General features: G+C 39.2%; 2 protein-coding genes and 3 pseudogenes across 5 annotated transcripts; 2 read left to right on the top strand and 3 right to left on the bottom strand.

Annotated features, from left to right (window-relative positions):
• Nucleotides 1-95: 95 nt before the first annotated feature.
• Nucleotides 96-5,438, bottom strand: AT2G14400 (annotated as a pseudogene; the record flags this gene model as incomplete). The annotated part of the gene is made up of 1 exon: nt 96-5,438.
• A 1,922-nt stretch (nt 5,439-7,360) lies between these two features.
• Nucleotides 7,361-8,367, bottom strand: AT2G14390 (uncharacterized protein; the record flags this gene model as incomplete). Its single annotated transcript, NM_127003.1, has 3 exons — nt 7,361-7,792; nt 7,930-8,147; nt 8,229-8,367. 3 exons carry the CDS (start codon nt 8,365-8,367, stop codon nt 7,361-7,363), a joined length of 789 nt encoding a protein of 262 aa, NP_179046.1.
• Nucleotides 8,368-10,270: 1,903 nt separating this feature from the next.
• Nucleotides 10,271-13,707, top strand: AT2G14380 (annotated as a pseudogene; the record flags this gene model as incomplete). The annotated part of the gene is made up of 1 exon: nt 10,271-13,707.
• A 319-nt stretch (nt 13,708-14,026) lies between these two features.
• AT2G14378 (egg cell-secreted-like protein (DUF1278)) lies at nt 14,027-14,527 on the top strand. The gene has a single exon (NM_001084421.2). It carries the CDS (start codon nt 14,048-14,050, stop codon nt 14,408-14,410), a length of 363 nt encoding a protein of 120 aa, NP_001077890.1. The 5' UTR covers nt 14,027-14,047; the 3' UTR covers nt 14,411-14,527.
• A 7,621-nt stretch (nt 14,528-22,148) lies between these two features.
• Nucleotides 22,149-24,173, bottom strand: AT2G14370 (annotated as a pseudogene; the record flags this gene model as incomplete). Its single annotated transcript has 1 exon — nt 22,149-24,173.
• Nucleotides 24,174-24,243: the final 70 nt, after the last annotated feature.

Raw genomic sequence — 24,243 nt, 5'->3', positions numbered from 1 at the left:
ATGAATAAGACAAATTTAATTAATAGCTGAACTCGTTTCCGAGCTGCCTATGTACCCATTTCGGGATCAAGCCTCACCGTAGTTCATGTACAAAAAATGCGTGTCGTTTTTTTTTTTCTTTTTTTTCAAACATAAAATTTCTTCAAGTTCACCACATTCCAAGGACGTTGGACTGGTCTGTCCTCTAAATCTTTCAATCTGTAAACACCATTTCGGACCACCTCGGTAACAATATAAGGACCTTCCCAATTAATGCCAAGTTTGCCAGCTCCTTCCTCCTTCTTGTTATCGAAAACACGTTTCAAAACATAATCGCCCACAAAGAATGGTCTGCTTTTGACTTTCGAATTGTAATACCGAGCTGCTGCGTGTTGATAATTTTGAATTTGGATTAAGGCTTGATCTCGCCTCTCGTTGATGGTATCCAACGAATCGTCAAGCATTGCAGAATTCTCTTTTTCATTCAAAGGAGCTTCCGTTCGACGAAGTCCTGGCACATTGAGCTCGGCTGGTACAACTGCCTTCATCCCGTAAACCAATGAAAACGGGGTTTCTCCGGTCGAACGCCTAGGAGTTGTGCGATATGCCCATAAGACTGGCTGAAGTTCATCATACCAGCCCCCTTTCAAATGATTCAAACGTTTCTTAAGGTTGCTTAGAATTGTCTTGTTTGCAGCTTCGGCCTGACCGTTCCCTTGTGGATACCGCAGAGTGGAATAACTGACTTTAATCCCCCAGTTGAGCAAAATGCTTCAAACTCGTGCAAAATAAATTGTGGCCCATTGTCAGTAACTATTTCGTATGCATATGATGTTCTTCCAAATGCCTTGCCTGCATATGATGTTCTTCCAAATGAAAGTCTTTACTGTCGAATCTTTAATATTCACATACGCTTCAGCTTCAATCCACTTCGAAAAATAATCAGTTAGAACCAGTAGATATTGTACACCTCGGGTCGACCTATGTAATGGTCCAATGATATCCATCGACCATCTCATGAAAGGGTATGGGGCGGAGATCGAAGAGAATAACTCTGAAGGTTGGTGAATGAGTGGTGCATGGAGTTGGCAACGTTTGCATCTTTGGGCATACTTAACGCAGTCCGTGATCATAGTAGGCCAGTAGTAACACATTTTCTTGATCTTGAAAGCCATAGCCCTTCCCGAGGAATGACTTCCACACAAGCCTTCATGTACTTCGCTCATAACAATCTCGACTACGGGCCCAAAAATGGAAAGCAAGTAGGGGTCACTTACACCTCGTCTATACAAAGAATTCTTTGATAAACAAAATTTCGCGCTAACGATTCTCATTTTCCTAGCTTGCCATTTGTTCTTTGGGAGTTTGCCTGTAACGATGTAATGCTTTATTGGCTCCCTCCAATCAGCCCCCAATCTTTAGCCGGAATTTGGTCAACTTCGTGAAACACCAGAGCTTCTGGTTCGGGATGTTCATTTGGCGCTAGTATATCCTCGTCAACCCACGGTTCAGTTTCAGCTTCGATTTTAGCGTCGGAGATGACTTCTTCAATTAGTTCGATCCCAATATTTTCCTGCACAGCGGGCTTAGGTACGGTTGCTTCCTTTGACTTTCGTCTTTTAACAGGTGGTAATTCAACAGCAGTGTCGCCACGATCTCGGGCTGCAGCTCGGGATCTTGTGACTACGAACGCCTCCTTTTCTTCCTTAATGCTCCTTTCCGAAATACACTCTACCGGAATGATGCTATTGACTTCGGGATCGGATGTTGATGCCAGGGCTGCGAGCGCATCTGCGGTAGTGTTTTGTCCTCGTGGTATGCGAATGAGTTCGAATTTCCTAAAATTTTTAGCCAAGTCTTTAACCACATGAAGGTATGCTTCCATTCGTGAATCTTTTGCTTCATAATCACCATTGAATTGGTTAACAACTAGTTGCGAATCACAGTAGGCGACCACTTCATCAGCCCCAACTCCCTGTGCCAACCTAAGTCCAACAATTAATGCTTCGTACTCTGCTTCATTATTGAATGAGTTGAATAAGAAGCGAAATGACTGTTCAAGGACTTCCTAATTTGATTCCCACTCCGGATGCGTTTTTTGATGATGATCCATCAACATGTAGCTTCAAGTCTAATTTTGAGGTTGTTCCTTCTCTCCGGGTACCGATAATTCTGTTAAAAAATCGGCTAGGACCTGAGCTTTCATGGCGACTCGGTTCTTGTACTCTATGTCGTATTCACTCAACTCCACCGCCCATTTTGCTAACCTACCGGACTGGTTCGGGCTATGGAGAATAGTCCGAAGTGGCCGATTTGATTATACTTCGATTGGATGGGATTGAAAATATGGACGAAGTTTTCAAGCTGAGATTACTACTGCAAGTGCAAGCTTCTCCATCATTGTGTATCTGGTTTCAGGGTCCGTCATAAACTTACTTATGTAATAAATTGGTTTTTGTTCCCCCCGGTCTTCCCGGATTAAGACTCCGCTGACTGCATGATTAGAAACTGAGACGTATAGATAAAGTTTTTCGTCTAACTCTGGTTTGAACAGTACGGGCGGCGAAGTCAGATACGCTTTTAGCTGTCCGAATGCTTCCTCACACTTTTCATCCCAAAGAAATTCCTTGTTACCCTTTAAGATTTGATAAAAGGGTAAAGATTTATCGGTCGACCTTGAAATAAAACGATTCAATGCTGCAATCCGACCGGTTAATCGTTGTACTTCTTTGAAATTCTTTGGAGACGGCATGTTGAGGAAAGCGTTGATTTGGTTCGGGTTTGCCTCAATTCCTCTTTTCGTGACAATGTAGCCGAGAAATTCCCCAGATGGGACTCCAAACGTACACTTCGCCGGATTCAACTTCATTTGATATTGGTTGAGAATCGCGAAACACTCTTCCAGATGTTTTACGTGGTCTTCCTTTTTCAGCGACTTAATCAGCATATCATCGATGTAGACTTCCATTGTTTTTCCGACATGCTCACTGAACATCTTGTTAACCAGCCGTGGATAAGTTGCTCCTGCATTCCTCAACCCGAATGGCATAACCTTATAACAGTAGATACCCCTATCCGTGATAAATAAAGTTTTCTCTTGATCTTCCGGATTCATCATGATTTGGTTATATCCCGAAAAGGCATCCATAAAGGATAACAATTCATTCCCGGCGGTTGACTCCACGAGACGATCTATGTGTGGGAGTGGGAAGCTATCTTTCGGACAAGCTTTGTTGAGATCTGTAAAGTCGATGCAAACTCTATCCTTTCCATTCTTCTTTTTGACTACAACGGTGTTTGCTAACCAATCTGGATATTGTACCTCCCTTATAGATCCAATTTTCAGAAGTTTATCCACTTCGTCATTTACTGCTTTTGCTCTCTCCACTCCGAGTTTTCTTCGATTCTAGAATCACTTCGATCACAACATCATCCACTTTCTGCCCGCTAGGAAATCTTGGGATTACTCCTTTCTTTGCGGGTTTCGTTAATTGCTATTGGATTTTTAATCGGTGGCTAGCTAAATAACAAGTTCTCGAAGCTTCTTGATCTGTCTGAATTGTTTCCACTCCGCTCGGAGTTGGGAATTAGAGACATTGGTGATAGGTAGAAGGAACCGCTTTCATTTGATAGATCCACGGAGTTCCAAAAAATATGTTATAGGCTGCTGGTTTATCGAACACGACAAAATCCGCAATCTTCGAGATCTTTCCAGCCAAAACTGGTGGCTTGATAGTTCCGAGAGACATTACTGATTCACTCGTGAAAGCCACTAAGGGTGATGGGGGTCCTACCACGTCGGCTCTGCTTATCCCCATTCTTTCCAAAGTGCTAAGAAAAATTAAGTCTACCGAACTGCCAGTATCAATGAGGATCCTTGACACTTCGAAGTTAGCAACATCCAACGTAACTACGAGTGCATCATCATGAGATCTTTCGAGGTGTTGCGTCTCCTTCTCATCGAACAATATCGAAGTGCTTTGAAAATCTACTTCCTCACTTAAGCTTAATTTCAAATGAACGTTACGGCTATGTTTCTTGATTACACTGATGGAATCACGGCAGAGTTTAGATCCTCCGAGAATTACGCTGATTTTACCCTTTGAAGTTCTTGGTCCCTCTTCGCTCGCCGGCCTTGGTCTTTTAGAGTTTTGATTCTCTGGATTATCCCTTGATTCATGATATTGTTTGATGAAGTTCTCCATGTCGAATTTTGAGAGATCTCCACTGGCCTATAATTCTGCGAGATGCCTCTTAAGGACGCTGCAGTCTTTGGTCAGATGTCCCATGACTCGGTGTATATCGCAGTACGAGCTTTCATCACGGATCCAGGTATTCGACCTTCCTTTCCCCTGAAACTGCTTTCCGACGTTGTTATTGAATGGTAGCAAACCAAACTTCCTTGGTCCCTGATTCTCCCGAGGTTCGAACTTTTTGGGCGGAAAAGTGACCGCTGGTTTTGCTTGCTTATCTCTTTTTGCGAAACTTTCTTTTTCATCTTCGACTTCCATCCAATTATTCGCTCGAAATAGTGCGTCTTGAATAGTATCAAGTTTATGAAGTATCAGATCTTCCTTAAACCTCGAATCATACCATAATCCCTTTCGCAGAGCCGATAGAGCCGATTGTTGTGAGATTCTAGAGAGCTTTGAAAGCACGTATTTGAATTTGGTAATGAAAGCCCGAAGTGTCTCATTCGGCCCTTGAGATAGATTCCAGAGGTCGGTGTCCGAAATGCTCTTATCCATCAGAATTGAGTATTGTTTTAAAAATACTACCGATAGTTCGTTGAAATTACTGATCGATCCTGGTTCCAACTGAGTGAACCACATCAGGGCTTGCCCACACAGATTTTCGGAGAAAAGTTTGCAATACCTTACGTCTTCATCGGCCTCGTTTAGGTCAACTCGCCCAGCGGCTATCAGAAAGGCTGCGAGATAACCTTTCGGATCTTCCAAACCATTGTATGATTCTAAGTTGAGTTTTCGAGAATCTCTGATTCTCAAACTTGTAATTTGCGGAGTGAATGGTGTTTGCCTAGCTTTCTCGATAACCCGGTTGATATCCGGTTCTGAGCTTGTAGCTTGGAGGAATTTCGACCTCATTTCTTTCAACTCCCGACTTACTTCCTTCATGGTTTCGAGTTGGTCGAAGTTTTCCTGCTCGTGCTGGTCACCGAACTGGTTATCATCTTCAGGATGCGTTTCTCCATCTTCTGGTTGATTCTCCGCGTTTGTACCATCCGGGGTCGTTTGGTCTCTTGTTGCATTTCGCGGAAGAGAATTTGGGGATCCGAAGATGGTTCTCCAAACTCTAGAATTCCCTACATTTAAAGAACGGACACGAGACTGAATGGTACTAACATTCTGGCTGAGTGATACCTGGTTTGTTTGCAATGTTTCGACGGTTTTTTCCACGCTTGCAAACTTTTGCGTCATATCGGTCATAGCTTGTTGCATGGCCTTGAGGGTTTCGGCTATCTAAACGTTGGTAGCATCCTCTCTAGACATTGCGGATCACTTCGGGTATATAATGCACAGAAAGAATCTGATGACTCAAGAATCCTCCATCCCCACAGACGGCGCCAAAATGTGGATGTCGGATTCACACTCAAGTATTTATTTGTTTAGTGAGAAGGATTATTCTTGAGGTCAAATATACTAAAAAATAAGTAGATGATTATAGAGAAAATTATGAGTATTGTAAAAGAAAATGTATAGCTAATTTGCACCAAAATATGCGTGTGTCCTTACATGACCTTTGACTCTCAATATATATCCAAAGAATACATTTAATTCTTATTTAATCACAATCATTCTATCTTAAACGTATCCGTTTCTAGTCTTCAAATTAATTATCCGAACGTTTGAATTTGAATCCACTCCGGGCCTTCTTGACTTCACCTTTTGGCCCATTTGGCCTCTTCAATCCGAGTAGTCTTGACCTCGACGCCGCATTCACTTCGCAGGTCAACACCCCATCCATATTTTCACCTCGAGAACGCTTATGGGCCTTCTCTGTTATGGGCCTCTTTTATCCACGTAGCAATCTTTGTCCGGATCTGAGCCCGTGGTGCGGGATCCGACACCAACAGACGGCGCCTGGTATGAAAGGGATTTTTCGTGTTTAAGTGGTGGAGTTAAAGTGTTTAGGGTTACCGTATAGTCTCGAATGCAGGATATGTTGCAAAACCGCAAGAGAGAACAGATCGGTTGAGGTCCACAATTTCCAACCACTTCTTCTTTTAAACACCTTCTTCTCCTTTACTTCTTTCTTACTTTCGGTTCCCCAGACTTAGTTTTTTCCGAGGGGGCTCTCTTCTGTAATTGGCTCATCTTCCACTTGGCCGGCTGAGTTTGCGTTCGTCCGGACCGGCAAGCAAGGTGTTGCCTAGGCCGCAAGGTGGGGCAAGTCCGGCGAAGGTGTGGCAAAGTCCGGCGGACTACGGCCAATGGTCGGCGCGGATTGGCTGGCTCCGGCCAATGTTTGAAATGGTCAGGCAGACTTTGGTCAATGGTTGGCACGGTCTGGCGGACTTCAGCCAAAGGTTGGCGCGCATTGGCGGGCTCCAGCCAAGGTTTGTTGCGGCCGGGACAACTTCTCCTGGCGGTGCCAGTTACTCGGGCAAGTAGCTGGGCCGGTTGTCACAACCTTCTCTTCTTTTTTGGGTTTTCTACTTCTATTTTTCTATTTTTTTTATATGTTTTTTTATAAAAATCTGAAACAAATACTTAAAAGGTCAAAAGCAAAAGCAAAATAAAATTCTAAGGGAAAATGTAGCTATCTAGTGGGTTGCCTCCCACTTAGTGCGCTTATTTAACGTCGTTGGCTCGACGTTTGGGTCTTACTAGGTGTAGTAACACGAGTTTCTTCGCCCTAGGCGAGCTCTCTTGGATACAGATTCGTCCGGAGGTTTCTTCAGGTTGTCTCTCTTCTTCTTGAAGATTGATCTTCTCGTCCTTTCAAACGTTTCTCGCACTCGTTCTTTAGAGATGTAGCTTTCCATGAAGAGTCTTTTAATTGGAAATTTCTCCCATGCTTCGTCGAAAGAGGTGTCAAGTCGGATGACTCTTACCAAGTTTCGAAAGGTGCATCGCATACCATTTTCGTGAGTGGTGCAGATCATCTCTTCGATCTCCAAAGCTTCTATCTCTTCGATTTCCAAAGCTTCCATCTCTTCCTCTCCTGAATCTGGGTAGGATTGTTCGCCCTCGGAACTCGGGGCGTTGTAATCTTCTCCTTCTGATCCGGAGGTATCCTCTCCTTCCTCTTATAAGTCTCCGCCAGGCCATGGTACTACGGCTTTACAAGGAAAGATGGGCTTTGGGTCTTGCTCATGGCCTTGTGGTTTGGTTTCGTCTCGACCCTTTTTGGACTCTCTTCATGAGTTCTCTTTTATGCGTTTCTCGCAGATGGTAGCACGTAGGAGTAACGAGTTGTACTTCTTATCCAACCTCTCGATTGTCTCGTTAAAGGTCGTCTCCGTAGATCCCAGCTTAGACTTTATCCCATGCAACAGGTTGAGGGACTTATCGAATTTGATATGGATTGTCTCGGTTAGAAGTTTATAGCTATCTTCTAAATTCTTGATCTTGACCATGGTCGCCTTAGCCTTGTCCTCATACTTCTTTATTTGAGCCGCCGAACTCAAATCGTTACTAAAGAGAACTTTAAAATCAGACATGTGATTCTTTCCGGCTTCTCTTTGGCAGTCGGCTAGCTCACGAAGGAGAAAGATCTCCTCATGGAGTTTCTCTTCGTTCTTGTTAGCTCTCTCTTCAAGCATTTTGAGTCTTTCTTCCAAGACTGTATTCTTGTCAAGGAGCTCTCTAACGGTCGAGCATGACCTTTCTTTTCCTCGGCTATCCGGATGGCCAATTCTCCGATGGTTTGAGCACTTCCTTGATTATTCTCTAAATCCTTCCCTCAGTTCTTTTCTATAGTTTTTACCTTCTTTGTCAAGGTGGCAACGTCTTTCGTGAGCTTGATCTTCATTCTCCTAAAGCTCAAGGAAAGCTCATCGATCATACCTGAGAGAATGCCATCGACCTTATCCATCTTGAAGTGGAGAGTCCTCGTGCCTAGCGCTTGTTGATCCAAGTATTGGCTCATCAAGCTTTCAAGGATCTGCTCACGACTCTTTTGTCTCCATGGTATGTGAGAGTGATCTTATAGAGACGAAATCGGGTGACGAAATGGTTGAACCGATCGGTTCAAGCTGAACAGGTCCTTGCCCCTTTGGCTTTTACTGCCCGAGCTCTTTCCTCTTCCCGAGGGTGGGGAAGCAATAGGCGGGGCATCATCATGGTTTCCTCTAATGATAGTTTCTTTTAGGGTTTCGGGTTGTCCGAAACCATACTCTTCGAGAGTTTCTTCATCGAGAATCATGATAGGTATGCAGGAGTAGGTGTCCTTAAATCTTGCGAAACTGGCTTCTTCTCTTGAAGAATCGGTGAGCCCATCAGTACTTTTTGAACAATCTTCAGTCTGATGACCCTGAGCATGCCCTTCTTGAGTTTTATAGCTCCCGCCATTAGCGTATGTATCAACCATCGAATCTTCTTCTAGTGAGACGGCTTCTTCTTCTTCTAAGTCCTCTTCTTGCTCGATTTGGTCTTGATTTCCCTTTCATAGTGATTTATGCATTCCATGCAATGGTGTCCTATGATTTAGGTGGCTTAAAGCATTTTTAAAACATGTGACCTTTAATACAAATATTTGGGTTAAAAAAATTGTATTCAAATATTAGAAAAGTATTGAAAAATTGTTGATTATTTTTAAGAAAGTATAAAATATTCTACTTCTTATAAAAACTAACTTTCTAAATTATTGCAGCAAATATATTGATTTATTGAAGACTTTTTTCTATCAAAACATTGATGTACTTAACCAGCGGATCACACAAGTAATTTTAAAATTATGGCCTTCCGATTATTAATTTTATATTTGTGGCCTAAAGGAAGTGCTTCACTTGCTTTATGGACAGGCCAGGCCTGATTCCATGAGAGGAGGCAAATAATCATTAGATCAAAATAGTCACCAAAACATCCAAACAAACTTCATATATGTTGCATCAACAACATTAATTAAAACTGATCTCTCTTCCTCTTCCCATTGAACTCACCATGACCAATCTTCTATAACAAATATAATATCTATGTTATTTCGGCAATGATCCCTGATATATATACTAGTGAAGTATATGGAGTTTGGTTTGATAGCATTAATGTTATGATTAGCATGCATAATGATACCCAAGTCAACAAATATAGTTTAATCACCGAAGGAATGCACCTATCAGCAACCGCGTAGTTGTGCCGATTTTAATTAGAATTCTTCTTGTAGATGCTGAAACTTTCAAAAAAAAAAATCTGTAAGTCGGATGATAAATCAAGGAATCTTATTTTAGCATCGATAGTTACAATGTCTAGAAGGTAACCTCGGAAAATATACCTTGAAAATCCTTGGTAACACCGTAATGTAGAGGAATGTCAGTATAATGATCATCACCTTTCTTGCAAAAGGCTAAATATGTGTCAAAGTAATTGAAGAACCGCACTACAACGAACTCTTTTTTTTTTCGTCTCCGTACCCACAAAAGACTCCTCAAAATTTCGGTGTTCACTGTTCAGAATATCTTACTTCTGTTTATCGTTGACTGAATCTTAAAGGAAAAAAATATTATTACTAATATTATTTTTCTCTTATAACCAAAGTGTAATCCGCATTTTTGACCACTTGACTAGTCCTCCAGTGTTGTTGGATATGGGCTTCGCCCCAACAACATGGTTAAAGCCCAACATATCGTAATTGGCAACGAGGGAGGAAAGAAGAGAAGATCGGCCCGTTTAAAGACGAAAGAGCCCAACACCAGACGAAGCCCACCTTCAGGGAGCTGCTGGTCAGGAGAGAGTCCCAAATCGAGAAGAAAATTGTACTATAGATTGTCCTTGCAGTATTATAAATACTGACAAAGGAATGTCAGGAAAGGACACCTGAAATCTGCAGAGAAAAGCAATAGAAACTTCTCATTCTGATTCAGAAACATAAGTCTAATTTTGACTTGTGAAGTTTGTATTTATGTTAAGAGATCAGAAATCTAATCTCGGTTGTAGAAATACTCTGTAAACGGCCGAACTTCAGTGATATTAATAAAGATCTTCCTTCAGGCTCGTCATTTCCTTCTTTGGTTTAGAGGTTCGGTTTATACACCAACAATTGGCGCGCCAGGTAGGGGTCTACCACAAGAAAAGAAGAAGAGAAGGCCAAGGAAGATCTGCGAGAAGGAAGGATGCCGCGAAGTGAAAATGAAAGTGACCGTGGGGAGTTTGTGGAAGACACCCCAGACAGGATCCAGCATGCCGCCGTCGCTCCAACAGGAGGTGAGCAGGGCAAAGACGCGACGAACCCGATCGAGGTCAATCCCGTGGAGAACGAACCCACACTCAACACACCAACGCCGACCGTGGGATTGGAGCCAGGAGTACAAGGGATGGAAGGACGCCCAGCTCTGACTCCACCAGCAAGGCCAGATGATCCAGGAGCATTGATGCGTAACATTCTGGCGCAAATTCAAGCTCAGGATCGAAAGAATGTCGAACTGTTCGACGTTCTCACTAACGCTTACACGGACCTCCGAGGTCAACCAACAGCTCAACATTCGGAAGGATTCGCAAGCGCCATGCGCCGAGCAAATAACACAAGGCCGAGCGGTCTAAATGCCGTTGGACGTGGATATCAAGAACGATCTCAAAACGAGGAAATTTAGGAGCTGAGAAGTACAATTCAGGCGATGTCCCAGAAAGTTCATCAGGCAACCAGCTCCACTCCCGAATTAGAGCAGATCCTGGAAAAAAACCAGAAGACGCCTTTTGCCGTGCATATTAGTAATGTCTCAGTTCGGCATGATAACAAGATCAAGTTAAAAAGTTATGAAGGTAACACGGACCCACAACAATTTTTATCGTCTTTCAGCGTCGCCACACAAAGAGACCATTTCCATCCGAGCGAAGCTGAGGTCGGCAAGTGTCAGTTATTCTCCGAACATCTCACAAGGGCGGCCTTGAATTGGTTTTTCGACCTACCTGCTAATTCAATAGGAAGTTTTCTGGAACTTTCAATCGCCTTCCTGAAGCATTACTCCATGTACATCGAGCGCGGCACGACACACGCAGACCTTTGGACTATGGCCCAAGGCCCAAAGGAACCGCTTCGCACCTTCATTGACAGGTTCAAGGCAGTCGTTTCTCACATCGCCGTCCCGGATGAGGCGGCCATCTCGGCACTACGCAACGCCGTGTAGCATGAGTCACCCTTTCGCGATGATTTGTTGTTAAACCGACCGGTGTATCTAGAGGACGCCCTCCACAAGGCGACGCGCTATATGGAAATGGAAGAAGAAAAGCTGGCCTTCAGCAAGAAACATACTTCTAACAAACAGTCGAAGGAAAAAGTTCAAGATGACTACTGCGAACCCCGCCAACACTACAACCACGAGTACCGGCAGGAGACCGAAAGGAAGGCTGCATCGTATCTCGTAAGCGAGGCAGACCCAGTTGCTCAGCCAGCCAATTTCGATAAGGCTCGGCGAACAGATGAAGAGAATAGATTGGATCAATATTGCGATTTCCACAAACGATCTGGCCATTCCACCGCCGCATGTCGGCACTTACAAAGTATCCTACTGAACAAGTACAAGAAGGGCGACATCGAGGTTCAGCATAGACAATACAAAAGCCATAACAATACCTACGCGGCACGTGGAGGCCGAGATGGCAATAACGTGTTCCACCGTTTAGGTCCACATACTGGCCGTCAGCAAGAAGCACCACCAGCTAATGAAGAAGAACGACATCCTGACATGGAACCCCCCAAAAAAAATCGAGAAAACGACCAACAACATAACGACGCACCAGTTCCCCGCCGAAGGGTTAACATGATTATGGGAGGTTTAACCGCTTGCCGCGACTCTTTCCGATCAATCAAGGAATACATTAAGTCAGGGGCTGCCACTTTATGGTCGTCACCTGCAACAAAGGAGATGACCCCCCTAACCTTCACCTCAGAAGATCTTTTCGGCGTAGATCTGCCACACAATGATCCGTTGGTAATCGAGCTCCACATCGGAGAAAGTGAAGTCACTCGAATCTTAATCGATACTGGAAGTTCTGTAAACGTCGTATTCAAGGACGTCTTGCAAAAAATGAAAGTCCATGACCGCCACATTAAGCCATCGGTCCGCCCCTTAACAGGTTTCGACGGGAACACAATGATGACAAACGGAACAATTAAATTGCCGATCTATCTGGGAGGAGCGGCGACATGGCATAAGTTTGTAGTCGTGGATAAGCCAACAATCTACAATATAATCCTAGGCACGCCATGGATCCACGACATGCAGGCGATTCCCTCGTCATATCATCAGTGCATTAAAATCCCAACAAGCATCGGCATCGAAACAATCAGGGGAAACCAAAACTTAGCTCGTACGTGTTTCTTAATTGAATGTAAACTTCGAAAGGAGCTGGATTTATAGCAATTAAAGGACGCCGAGCTCAAGGGAACAGCCGAACCGACTACTAAAAAGCGAGCTTCAGAAATCAGCACGATGAGCCCAAACCTAAGAGAAGGGCAGAAAAAGAAAATTCTCCTGCCAGAGAGCTGGTAATGCAAGTTAACATCGATGACTTAAACTCAGAGCGATGCGTAGGGATCGGCGCTGACCTCGCCGAGGATATAAGGGTCGAGCTCGTAAAATTTCTTAAGAAAAATGTCGCAACGTTCGCCGGGTCAATAGATGACATGGTCGGCATAGATCCTGAGGTCGCATGTCACGAATTGAATGTTGACCCAACCTTCAAACTAGTTAAACAAAAACGACGGAAGCTCGGCCCGGAGCGCTCAAAAGCTGTTAACGACGAGGTTGATAAACTCCTCGACGCTGGCTCCATTGTCGAAGTCAAGTATCCCGAATGGTTAGCAAACCCCGTTGTCGTAAAAAAGAAGAACGACAAATGGAGGGTTTGCATCGATTTCACGGACCTCAACAAAGCATGTCCTAAAGATAGCTTTCCACTCCCCCATATTGATCGGATGGTTGAAGCCACGACCGGCAACGAGTTATTGTCATTCATGGATGCTTTCTCTGGATATAACCAAATACCGATGCATAAAGACGACCAGGAAAAAACCTCCTTCATCATAGACAGAGGAACGTACTGCTACAAGGTTATGCCGTTCGGACTAAAGAACGTTGGGGCTCGTTATCAACGATTGGTAAACCAGATGTTCGCCCCTCAGCTAGGAAAGACAATGGAGGTTTACATTGATGATATGCTGGTCAAATCGACAAGGTCCGCAGATCACATCGACCACCTAAAAGCCTGCTTCGAAACGTTGAACAAATATAACATGAAGTTGAATCCAGCTAAATGTTTGTTTGGTGTAACGTCCGGCGAATTCCTAGGATATATTGTTACAAAGCGCGGCATCGAAGCAAACCCAAAACAAATACGAGCCATCCTTGATCTCCAATCGCCGCGCAACAAGAAAGAAGTCCAGAGATTGACAGGGCGAATAGCTGGGTTAAACAGATTCATCGCGCGTTCCACGGACAAAAGTTTGCCGTTCTACCAACTGTTAAGGTCGGCAAATAAAACATTCGAATGAACTAACGAATGTGAAGATGCTTTCATTGAACTCAAGCGGTATTTGTCACAATCAAGCGAAGAAAATAAAAACCTTTACTATGATTTTCCTTCTTCGGGTTTTCATTATATGTTTTCAGAATGAGACGACCGTTAGTCAAACCAGATAATTAACGGGACATAAGTTATTTAAGAAAGCTTTAAAATTCTTCCGTTACCTATATGTTATAACTTTTTTTTTGTAGACAAAAAAATGCTAAAGAAATAAATTTATATGTTATAACTTATAAACACTTAAGTATTCTAATTAATTACATAATTTAATACTGTTTTGTTTTCTATTTTATTCAATCCTATAAATTCTAAACTTCTTTCCCTACCCAAACCATCCAAATATCAAAGCAAATACAAGTCAAAGAGAGATGGGAAACAATTCAAGAGCTATTTTCTCTTTATTCTTAGTTGTAGCCTTATGTGCTGCAATTTTAATCACTCCCGGAATAGCTCATGATGAACAACCACCGCCCCGCTCACAATTTCCACCGGATTTTCCTATTGATGTGGAAAAATGTTGGTCATCACTTTTCAATACTCAAGGATGCGTATTCGAACTTTTGAAGTCAGTTTTTTCTGGTCGGTTTGGAGATGTTGGAGTTGCATGTTGCAAAGCATTCTCGACCGTAGATGCTAACTGTTGGCCTCATATGTTCCCGCTTAACCCGTTCTTTCCACCTCTGCTTAAGGACAACTGTGCGCACATCGTACCCAATTCCCCCTCAAAGTAACTTAATGCTTTATAATATAGTCGAGTTAGTTTAGTAATCTAAAGAAATTCTCCTATATATGTACCAAGTGCCTTATATATGAATAAAGGAAATTCTCCTATATATGTTCCAAGTGCCTTATATATCTTTTGTTCCCATTTATTGATATTGTGGTAATTTATTAGTTTACTCTATTCTGTCTTTGTTTACGAATATATATGGGAATTAAAGATATAATAACTTACTTAGTTTCCATACACTAAATTAGCTGAAGCATGTAGATTACTTAGAAAGTATTTTCTTCAAATTGGAATGCTTATTTGACTTTGCATTTTCTCTATAAGACAAACAAACAAAAAAATAACGTTTCCTTCAAACAATTTATAAAAAAATAGACCGTTTCAATCGAACATTTTGTCACCTCCCACATTTGACCTAGTATCACAAAACTTAAGGTATGTAATTCTGTATGATATAATTTGCATTTGAGATATCTCATAAAAATGATATATTATTTATCGCGTATTTTATAATGATAGATAAAAAAATAACACCAGCGAATATGTCATATTTCGCCATCACATAGCTTTTTAAGTTAGTGCTGAGAATATATATAGTTACTTGTAGTAGAAACTAGAAACACAGTTCGAATGGCCATTTCTTATTCAATTTATGTTTGATTGCAGTTTTCTAGATTACGATTTTCTTTTTTCTTGGTCAACATCATCCGTTACTCTCATTAGTAATTTATTTCGTTTCTTGCACTGATTTCCCATTTCATTTTCCCAACTTCTAAAATAGAGGTCATAACCAAAATATAATAAAATTTCCAAATCAAAATCAAAAGCTTAATCTATTGAGAAAGAGATGATGCGACACTTCTAGTACTTTTGCTTTAGATTGCTCAGACCTGATTTCTATCCTAGACAACCAAGACGATTGACCCATATTCGCAGCGGAATTGACTTCTTACCGTTCTTTAGTTTGTTTTTTTCCTTCTTTCCGTATTAGATTTCTTCCTCGTAATTTTAATACTCGAACAGATTATTTAGCTAAAAAAAGCTCGGGCTCGAAATAGCCTTTTCTCCCATGTAAGCACATCGGTTCTTGAATAGCTCTCTCTAGCGGAGAATCTCTTCCCGATATTTTAATATAAATAGTGTTTGTGAAAAAAAAAAGAGATGATGACGTGGCCGGCTAGATCATCGCCGCAAAAGACGAGGAAGCCAAATTACGTCGTGCATAGCCCACCGAACACAGACGTAGACAATATATCGGCCGGTTCAGGTTTTAACCCATTCGGGTCACCCCTTAACGATCAGGGTCAGGTTTGCCACTTCCATCATCACTCGGTGGCCGAGTCATCTTCGTATCCACGATCGTCAGGACCATTGAGAAACGAGTACAGAAGTGTCCAAGTGCATGATCTTGACCGTCGAACTCATGAAGATGAAGATTACGATGAAATGGACGGTCCGGATGAGACGAGGAGAACGATAACGAGGTTTTACTCGTGCTTGTTGTTTACGTTGGTGTTGGCCTTCACTATCTTCTGTCTCATTTTATGGGGCGTTTCCAAATCTTTCTCACCTATTGCCACTTTGAAGGTAATTGATAGAAGTTTGATCGCTTGGAACGTGAAAATTTTACATTTCTTTCTGTTTTCAAAATTTAATTTTATGAAAGTATAAGAAGAAAACTAGAACTAAACTAATAAAAAGAGACATATCATAATTAGTAAATAAAAGTTCCTATTGTACGATGAGTTGGTTAAAAACAAAATTGAAATCGTTAGTTTAAATTAACATTACGGTTTATTACGCTCCATCATAAAAACTGTCAATATTATGTTGAAGTTATTGTTGAAATTACCATCTTATTTACTGCAACCCTAATTTTGTTATTATATTAACATTTAAAATTGTCACTCCATCTAAACGACAAGTGGATGTCGTAACGAATCAGAGTCCGAATGTAGTTTTTATGTAAATAAATTTTTAAAACCAACGGAAACATCCTAATTAATAGAGAATATTTCAAAACTAAGTGAATAAGATTTCTTTTTATCCTTTTTGTGAGATCTATATATGCTAATCTAGTGTTGATCAATATAATATAAATGCTAATGTTATTATATTTGAGATCTTCACTAATAAAAGAGTACTAGATCATAACCCGTGCTATACAGCACAAGCATTAATATTTTGTATAAATTAAATTGTATATTTTGTTTGAATTACATAAGAAATAGTATAGTATAAAAGTGACGCCATAATATTTTTAATGTTTTTACTATTTGCATATAATCTGCATTGGATTGACTTTGTTTAAAAATGTTATTTTTATAATTAATACAACATATGTAGTTTTAAGTAAATGTGTAAAATTTGTATACATGTTTTCTTTGTATTAGAGGATCTAATTTTTGGCCTAACTTAGAATTAGTCTTTATATAGTATTTTGGTTATATTTGTGGACCTAATTGGGGCCTATATTAGATTATCTTTAATAGGGCTGACGAAAAAACGGATCCGATAACCAACCCAATACCCGAATCAAAAAATTGGGTTAGGGCGGGTTAAAATTTTAGGAAAATTCCTTATTGGATAAAGTTAGAGTAAACCCGTGGATATCCGATTGTTCCGGAAATTACCCGTTACCCAAAAAGAATATTCAAAAACTCAAACATTAATTTAATATCCAAAATATTAATTATCTTTAATCGTAACATTATCTAATTATCTAAGATTATAATTATAAATCTAAATATGTCAATTAATTTTGGACCTAAATATCCAAAACAACTAAACTATTCAAAAATTATTTGTTATGTTTGTCAAAATTTAGTAAAATATATTCAAATATAATTAAATTTATTAAAACTTAACAAATTTAAAAGTTTTTTTTGTTTGGAGACCCGCTATCTACATACAAATTTTCCGTTTCTATTTTTTGGGTATTTTTAGGGTCTAAACCTTTTTATCCAAACTGACCCAAACCCAACTGGATCCAACCCAAACCAGAACCGAATATTTAGAATTATTCTATTGGGTAGTAAATCATATACCCATTAATCCCAAACCCAAACTCGAATGGGTTACTCATATGCCTAACCCTATTTCTCTGATTTAATTATCTAAAAACTCCAAAAAAAACATATGTTTTGCTGACTACTTTTTATTCAAAAAATTTTACATCCTCTTCTGCCAAATTCATTTCATAAGACATCCCAAAACTCTTGCAATAATGATTCTATGAATGAAGAATCCTAATTTGAATATACCAAGAGATTTTGAAAGGTTTTAAGTTTTTGATAGGTATGTATGTGAGAAGGTACAGACATCGTGATGGTAATCTGTTTATTTATAATTTTAACTTGCAGTATACCGCATGTATGCTTATATTTTAGCTAAACTAAAAACTTTTATTGTAAAGATGATTATAAATATATGATATTATTTTATTTGATTTTAAATGTATAGTAAACTGCGAGTTGTATATGTTTTGTTGATATTCCTACTATATTATTTGGGATGTACATTTTAAATATAACCTTATTTTTTGTAAGTAATTACATAGGTATGCCATTAGAAATAAAATTTAAAGAGTAAATTAATTCTTCTCTTAATTATAGAGCTTATTGGATTTAAAGACGGGTCATCAAAGATTTCCTAAAGGGCTTATTGGATTTAAAGACGGGTCATCAAAGATTTCCTAAACTGAAACAAAATATACTGAATATTCAAATATATATCTGTTACCAAATTATAAACAAATAAGTTCGTAAAACAATTTAATATTTTATATATGAAATCAATTAAATCTTAATAACATAAAGATTAGCACAAAAAAAATATTGTACATTCGGGTCTATAGTATTTTTGCAAGACTTTTTGGTGGATTTGGGTAAAAGTGCATTCGGGTCATATGAAACATTCCCCTATTAAATAAATATGGTGCACTCATATGTTATTAGCTAAAATGTTTAAATTATAATTCAGAGTCATATCATAAATAAAATTAATATTAATAAAATAAAAGGCTTTTTGGCAAGACGGATTTGGAGAGACGGGTTTTTGAATCAACATTAATAAAAAGTAAAATATAATTAATCCACCGTTTCAATACGGGTTAAATCTTTAATTTATTATTTTTTAAGACCACTAATATTAAACATATCAAATCATCCTAATTTATAAGAAATTATATAAAACCAAAAATGTTATGTGGTATGTATAATGTTACTATATATTAAATTAAAATATAAAATATAAATGTATTAGAGAATGATACAATTTGCAAAACTTTTATATATAATAAATAATTTTTAAATTTTAAAAATTACTACATTAAAAAAAAATTCACGAGACGGGTAAAAAAATTACAGAACGGGATTTATTTTGGAATTGGATTATATGGTGGATGTATTTGAATCAATATTTATAAAATTTTAAAATATTATTAATATGCTGTTTTAATAGGGGTTAAAACTTCAGTTTTTGAACAATTGTCTCATGGATTCGTGGTATAGCGTTACTTAATAACAATTATAAACTGTAAAATATAAATATTTTATAAAAATAAAATTTGCAAATTTTAATATATATTACTTTTAATAAATAAATCATCCTGCGGTATACCGCGGGTTAAAATCTAGTATTTATATTGTTTAGTGTTTAAAATTATACACTTGTATTTTGATTGTTAATTTTAGAGTTTTACATGTAGTATACCATCTTGTATTAATATCGATTTAAACCCGTCAATTCTAGGATTTTCCAGCTTATATTAAAAATTGAATCACATCAAACACATAAAAAATCTAATATGTTATTAATTATTGTAGTATATAAGATTATAAATTTTTAAAATAATATGTATAAAATTGAATATAAATATTCAAATTATGACCCAGACTCAGTAAAATTTTTTTTTAAATCTATTTTTGACCCGTTATAATATTTTTTCATGTATTGAACAGTTTATATTCGTTTTTAAAAATTCAAATTATGGCATATGCGAAAAAACTCTAATTATTTTTTATAACGATGATATTATTTTTTCGCAAAAATAGAATCATATAAAGATGAGAGGTGAACTATAATAATTAATAAAAAATTAATATGATAATTTAGATATCAAATCTAATTTGTTGATTTTAATTGGTTACTTTTTTGGAAATTAATAATGTATTTCGTTTTTTAATTAAATTTAATTAATTAAATTAGTATTTGACTTTAATTTTTAAAGAGATGAATTAATTTACTCTTTAAATTTTATTTCTAATGGCATACCTATGTAATTACTTACAAAAAATAAGGTTATATTTAAAATGTACTTCCCAAATAATATAGTAGGATTAAATCTAGTGCTATAAATTTTTATATATTTTTCTAATGAAATGTGTAATATTAGATATTATATTTAGAATGTCTATATTAAAAGAGTTTGGAATCCAATTAGTTTTTGTTTTTGTTTTTGCAAAAACATGTAACTTATACTAAATGCTAAACTATCTAGTTACTTTTCACACAAGCATCCAAACCCTATTTTTTGTGGGTAGACGAGAAAACAAATGACTACGTTGTTGTTTGGTTCTTTGATTGTGAGTATACCAATTCTGTTTTCTTTTGCATGAAAGGAGATGATCGTTATACTTACATTCCGTTGCGTTATGGAGTCGTGGAGTGTATACAACACATATATGATGTGGCACTCCGAGGTCAGAGTCTCTATATTTTAACCACTCATCATTGTTATATTCGGATCATTGATTTATCTGGACCGCGAGGTTTTCGAGATGTTGGAACCTCCTCCTCCATGTCGAGATGAAGCTGATTGTTATTGTTGTTAACGAATCAGGAGAGCTTTTGTTAGTTAAGAGTATCCTTGACCAGACTTGCGTTGATACCATTAGGAGCTTCCGTGTCTTCAAGGCTCCTGATCCTGATATGTATCAGTTAAGAGTTAGAGTTAGAGTTTGAGCATTACACTGAGGAGGTATATATTCTCTAGGTGAGGAGGGCTTGCTTCTTGGCTTGCATGTTACGGTGCCTGGTATTGAACCGAACTCCATATATTTCACCAGTCATGACTCTCCCGATTACCGTAGACAGAAGACTATGCCCATTGACATCTGTGCACTAGGCTCTCCAACATGAAGCTCAAGACTACTCTATGGTTTCTCCCTAGGACTTGAGTGGGACTTTCTTCTTGTGTTATGTTCTCTTTGAAAAGCTTATCAAATTTTCCAAGACAGGAGAAAAATTCGGAGAACTATATAACCAATTGTTGTATGAATATTGCAAATTTTTTTTTTTTTTTTTGAAGTATTTTGCACTGCGTCGAGTATTGATTTCTCTAACCTCTCCTCCAAGCTCAAGACACTTGGAGTTTTTTTTTTTTTTGTAGATATATATGATAGCAAAAAAAATAGTTTCTTTGCTGTTGGAACAAATAAGACTGATCAAAAAAGCAGCACGTATAGTCCATAAAGAGCTTTATCATCAAGAAACAGAACATGCACGAGAAAAAGAGCTTCTAAGCAACATTTAGTACTAGACAGTTGTAAGTTACAAACTTCTCATAAACCTACTGTTCAGTAATAAATGTAGAGCAGGATTGTGATACGTGCTGCTGTGTACAAGTCAAGAAACAATTGCGGAAGATAAACCCCAACAAAACTGTCAGGACTATGTGTACCACTCTGATCACTGATGTTCTTAAGGGTCTTTTGATACAAGACTCGGTGGTGAGTTTTGTATCTGATAGAGATGGTGGGTTCACAAGCTGGCGGTCGCTTCTCTCTTGTGAAGGAAAGATGGTCGATGATGAAGATCTAACACGATGGTGATCGCTTCTCTCGTGTGGGATCGAATGGAGGGGAAGTGCTGGCGAATTGAAGTACACCACAGAGATGTGATGAGTCTCTGATACAGTACACGGACTTGGCCTTGGTGAATCGCACACATAAGACAAAGAACAATCTTATTCTCTTAAGAACACTTAAAGAGAAGAAGTGAGAAAATGCGGTTCTTTATTGATAGTCAAAGGTGAAAAATCGTACAACTGCTGCAGGCGGACTTTATAAGAGTCCTTCAGCTAGCCGTAGGGCCGAAATTAAATGTAAAAACGCAACAAGGAAGCAAATAAAATCAAAACACAAAAACCATTGTTTTTAGAAAGAAAATAAGCTAAAATAAGGAAACTAATTAAGTTCTCTTGAGGAGCACGGTTGGTGATGATTCTAGCCATTGTCTGGGCTGTGTGGACCTGCAAAGATAGTATAAACTAAATAAACCTTACCAAAATGCGTTTTAGGCCCAATAGATGTCGCCTGAGTCATTTCCTGTAGTACTTCTTGAGGTACTTCTGGAATCAAGTCTTGTGCTCGTTTGTTGGCTGGTTCCTTGAAGTAGGGGTCTTTTTGGAGTTCCTCTTGAGTAGCTTGATCAATGTCCTCGAGCTTTTCCACGTCCTTGATGTCTTGTTCTTGATCTTGACTCTCTCGATCACTTTCAGATGTGACACTTGAATCGTCCATCTCTTGAAGCTCCAAAGTCTTCTCTTGGTTTCTAGAGGTCCTTGAACCTGTCAAACGATATTTCATACCTGGGGGAGTAGTTCGATCAAGACTCATTTGGGTGAATGCTTCAGCAAGCTCTAGGAAGCTCAAAATATCTTGCACAACTAAGTTGAACCTTTTCTTCAGTTGTTTAGCCTTTGAACGTGTCATGATAACCTTCGGGACTTCTGGTACATGATGTAGTACAGGATGTGGTACAGATTGTAGTTCGGCGGTTTGTGAAGTAAGGTTGATGTCCGCATCATTCCCTCCCTCTTCAAAAGGTTTTGTCCTCAAAACTGAATCTCCTGGATCATAAGTAGACAAGTCAGCAACATTAAAAGTGTGAGAAATTTTTACCTCAATTGGCAGCTCTAAACGATAGGCATTATCGTTGATCTTTTCGAGGATCTTGAAGGGACCGTCGCCTCTTGGTGCTAGCTTGGATGCTCTCTGTGTAGGAAACCTCTCAGGTCGCATATGTAGCCAAACCCAATCTCCTGGTTCAAATAACATTTCCTTCCTTCTCCGATCAGCTTTACGTTTGTTTTCGGCGGCCTTCTTTTCTAAGTTTGATTTCGCCTTATCATGTATCTTCTTGATGATTTCTCCACGTCTCAAACCATCTTGGCAAAACTGTTATTTCTCAGGCAAAGGTACTAAATCCAATGGAGACAAGGGGTTAATTCCATAGACTATCTCAAAAGGAGATAGTTTTGTACCGGAGTGAACATCACGATTATAAGCAAATTCGATAAAAGGAATGTAATCAAGCCATGTGCTCATATTTTTACCAAGAGTAGCTCTAAGTAAAGTTGAGAGAGTTCGGATTACCACTTCCGTTTGTCCATCCGTTTGAGGATGACAAGTTGTTGAGAATAGAAGCTTGGTACCTAACTTTCTCCAAATAGTCCTCCAAAAGTGACTCAAGAACTTGGTGTCACGATCAGAAACGATGGTCCTTGGAATCCCATGGAGGCGTACCACTTCCTTGAAGAACAACTCTGCGGTTTGAGTCGCGTCATTGGTCTTGTCACACGGGATGAAGTGTGCCATCTTAGAGAACCGGTCCACAACAACAAAGATTGAATCCTTGTGTTTAATCTTTGACAATCCTAAAACAAAGTCCATAGAAACATCTACCCAAGGGGCGTTAGGAATAGGTAATGGTAAATAGAGACCATGAGGATGTGACCTTGATTTGGCTTTGTGGCAAACAATGCAACGGGCACAAAACCTCTCAACATCTTTCTTGAGGTGGGGCCAAAAGAAATGCTCCATTACCTTGGCCAAAGTCTTGTCTACACCAAAGTGTCCCATCAAACCTCCACCATGCGCTTCAGTAAGTATCAACTCTCGCATTGAACCTTGAGGGATGCACAACCGCTTGTCTTTGAATAGAAACCCATCTTGCAAGTAGAATGTCTTGTAAAGTCCTTTACCATGCTCTCGGTAGCATTCTCCTAACTCAGGGTCGTCTTTGTACAACTCTTTGATATGCTCAAAACCCATCACTTTAGCCTCCATAGTAGCTATAAGGGCATGTCTCCTAGACAAAGCGTCTGCTACCACATTCTCCTTTCCTTTCTTGTACTTAATCACATATGGGAACGTCTCTACAAACTCCAACAACTTGGCATGTCTCCTCTTAAGCCAAGTCTGACCCTTAAGATGCTTGAGAGTCTCGTGATCGGTATGAATGATGAATTCCTTGGACAACAAGTAATGTTGCCAAGTCTCAAGAGCTCAAACCAAAGCATAGAGCTCCTTGTCGTATGTTGGGTAACTCAATGCTGCTCCACTTAGTTTCTCACTAAAGAAAGCTACGGGCCTCTTTCTCTGATGTAGTACAGCTCCAATTCTCAATCCTGAAGCATAACACTCTACTTCGAACATTACTTCAAAATCTGGTAAGGCTAAGACCGGTGCTTGCGTGAGCCTCTCCTTCAACGTGTTGAAAGACTTATCTTGAGGTTCTCCACATGAGAAAGGCACGTTCTTTTTTATCACAACAGTCATTGGCGCAGCCACTATACTTAAGTCTCTAACGAACCTTCTGTAGAAACTCGCTAGTCCATGGAAACTACGGACGTGTGCAATAGATATTGGAGTAGGCCATTCATGGATTGACTTGATCTTCTCCTTATCTACTTGTAGTCCCTGTTTACTCACTACAAAACCTAAGAACACACACTTGTCAAAACAAAATGTGCACTTCTATTATGGTCGCGGAAGCAAATCAAACAAATTGCAAAATAATACAGAATAGCAAAACTGAAACTAATAACAA

This window comes from Arabidopsis thaliana, chromosome 2, assembly GCF_000001735.4.
Source record: "Arabidopsis thaliana chromosome 2, partial sequence".
Taxonomy (NCBI): Eukaryota; Viridiplantae; Streptophyta; class Magnoliopsida; order Brassicales; family Brassicaceae; genus Arabidopsis; species Arabidopsis thaliana.
Note: the sequence above shows the minus strand (reverse complement) of the source record. Positions and strands in the feature narration are given on the sequence as shown.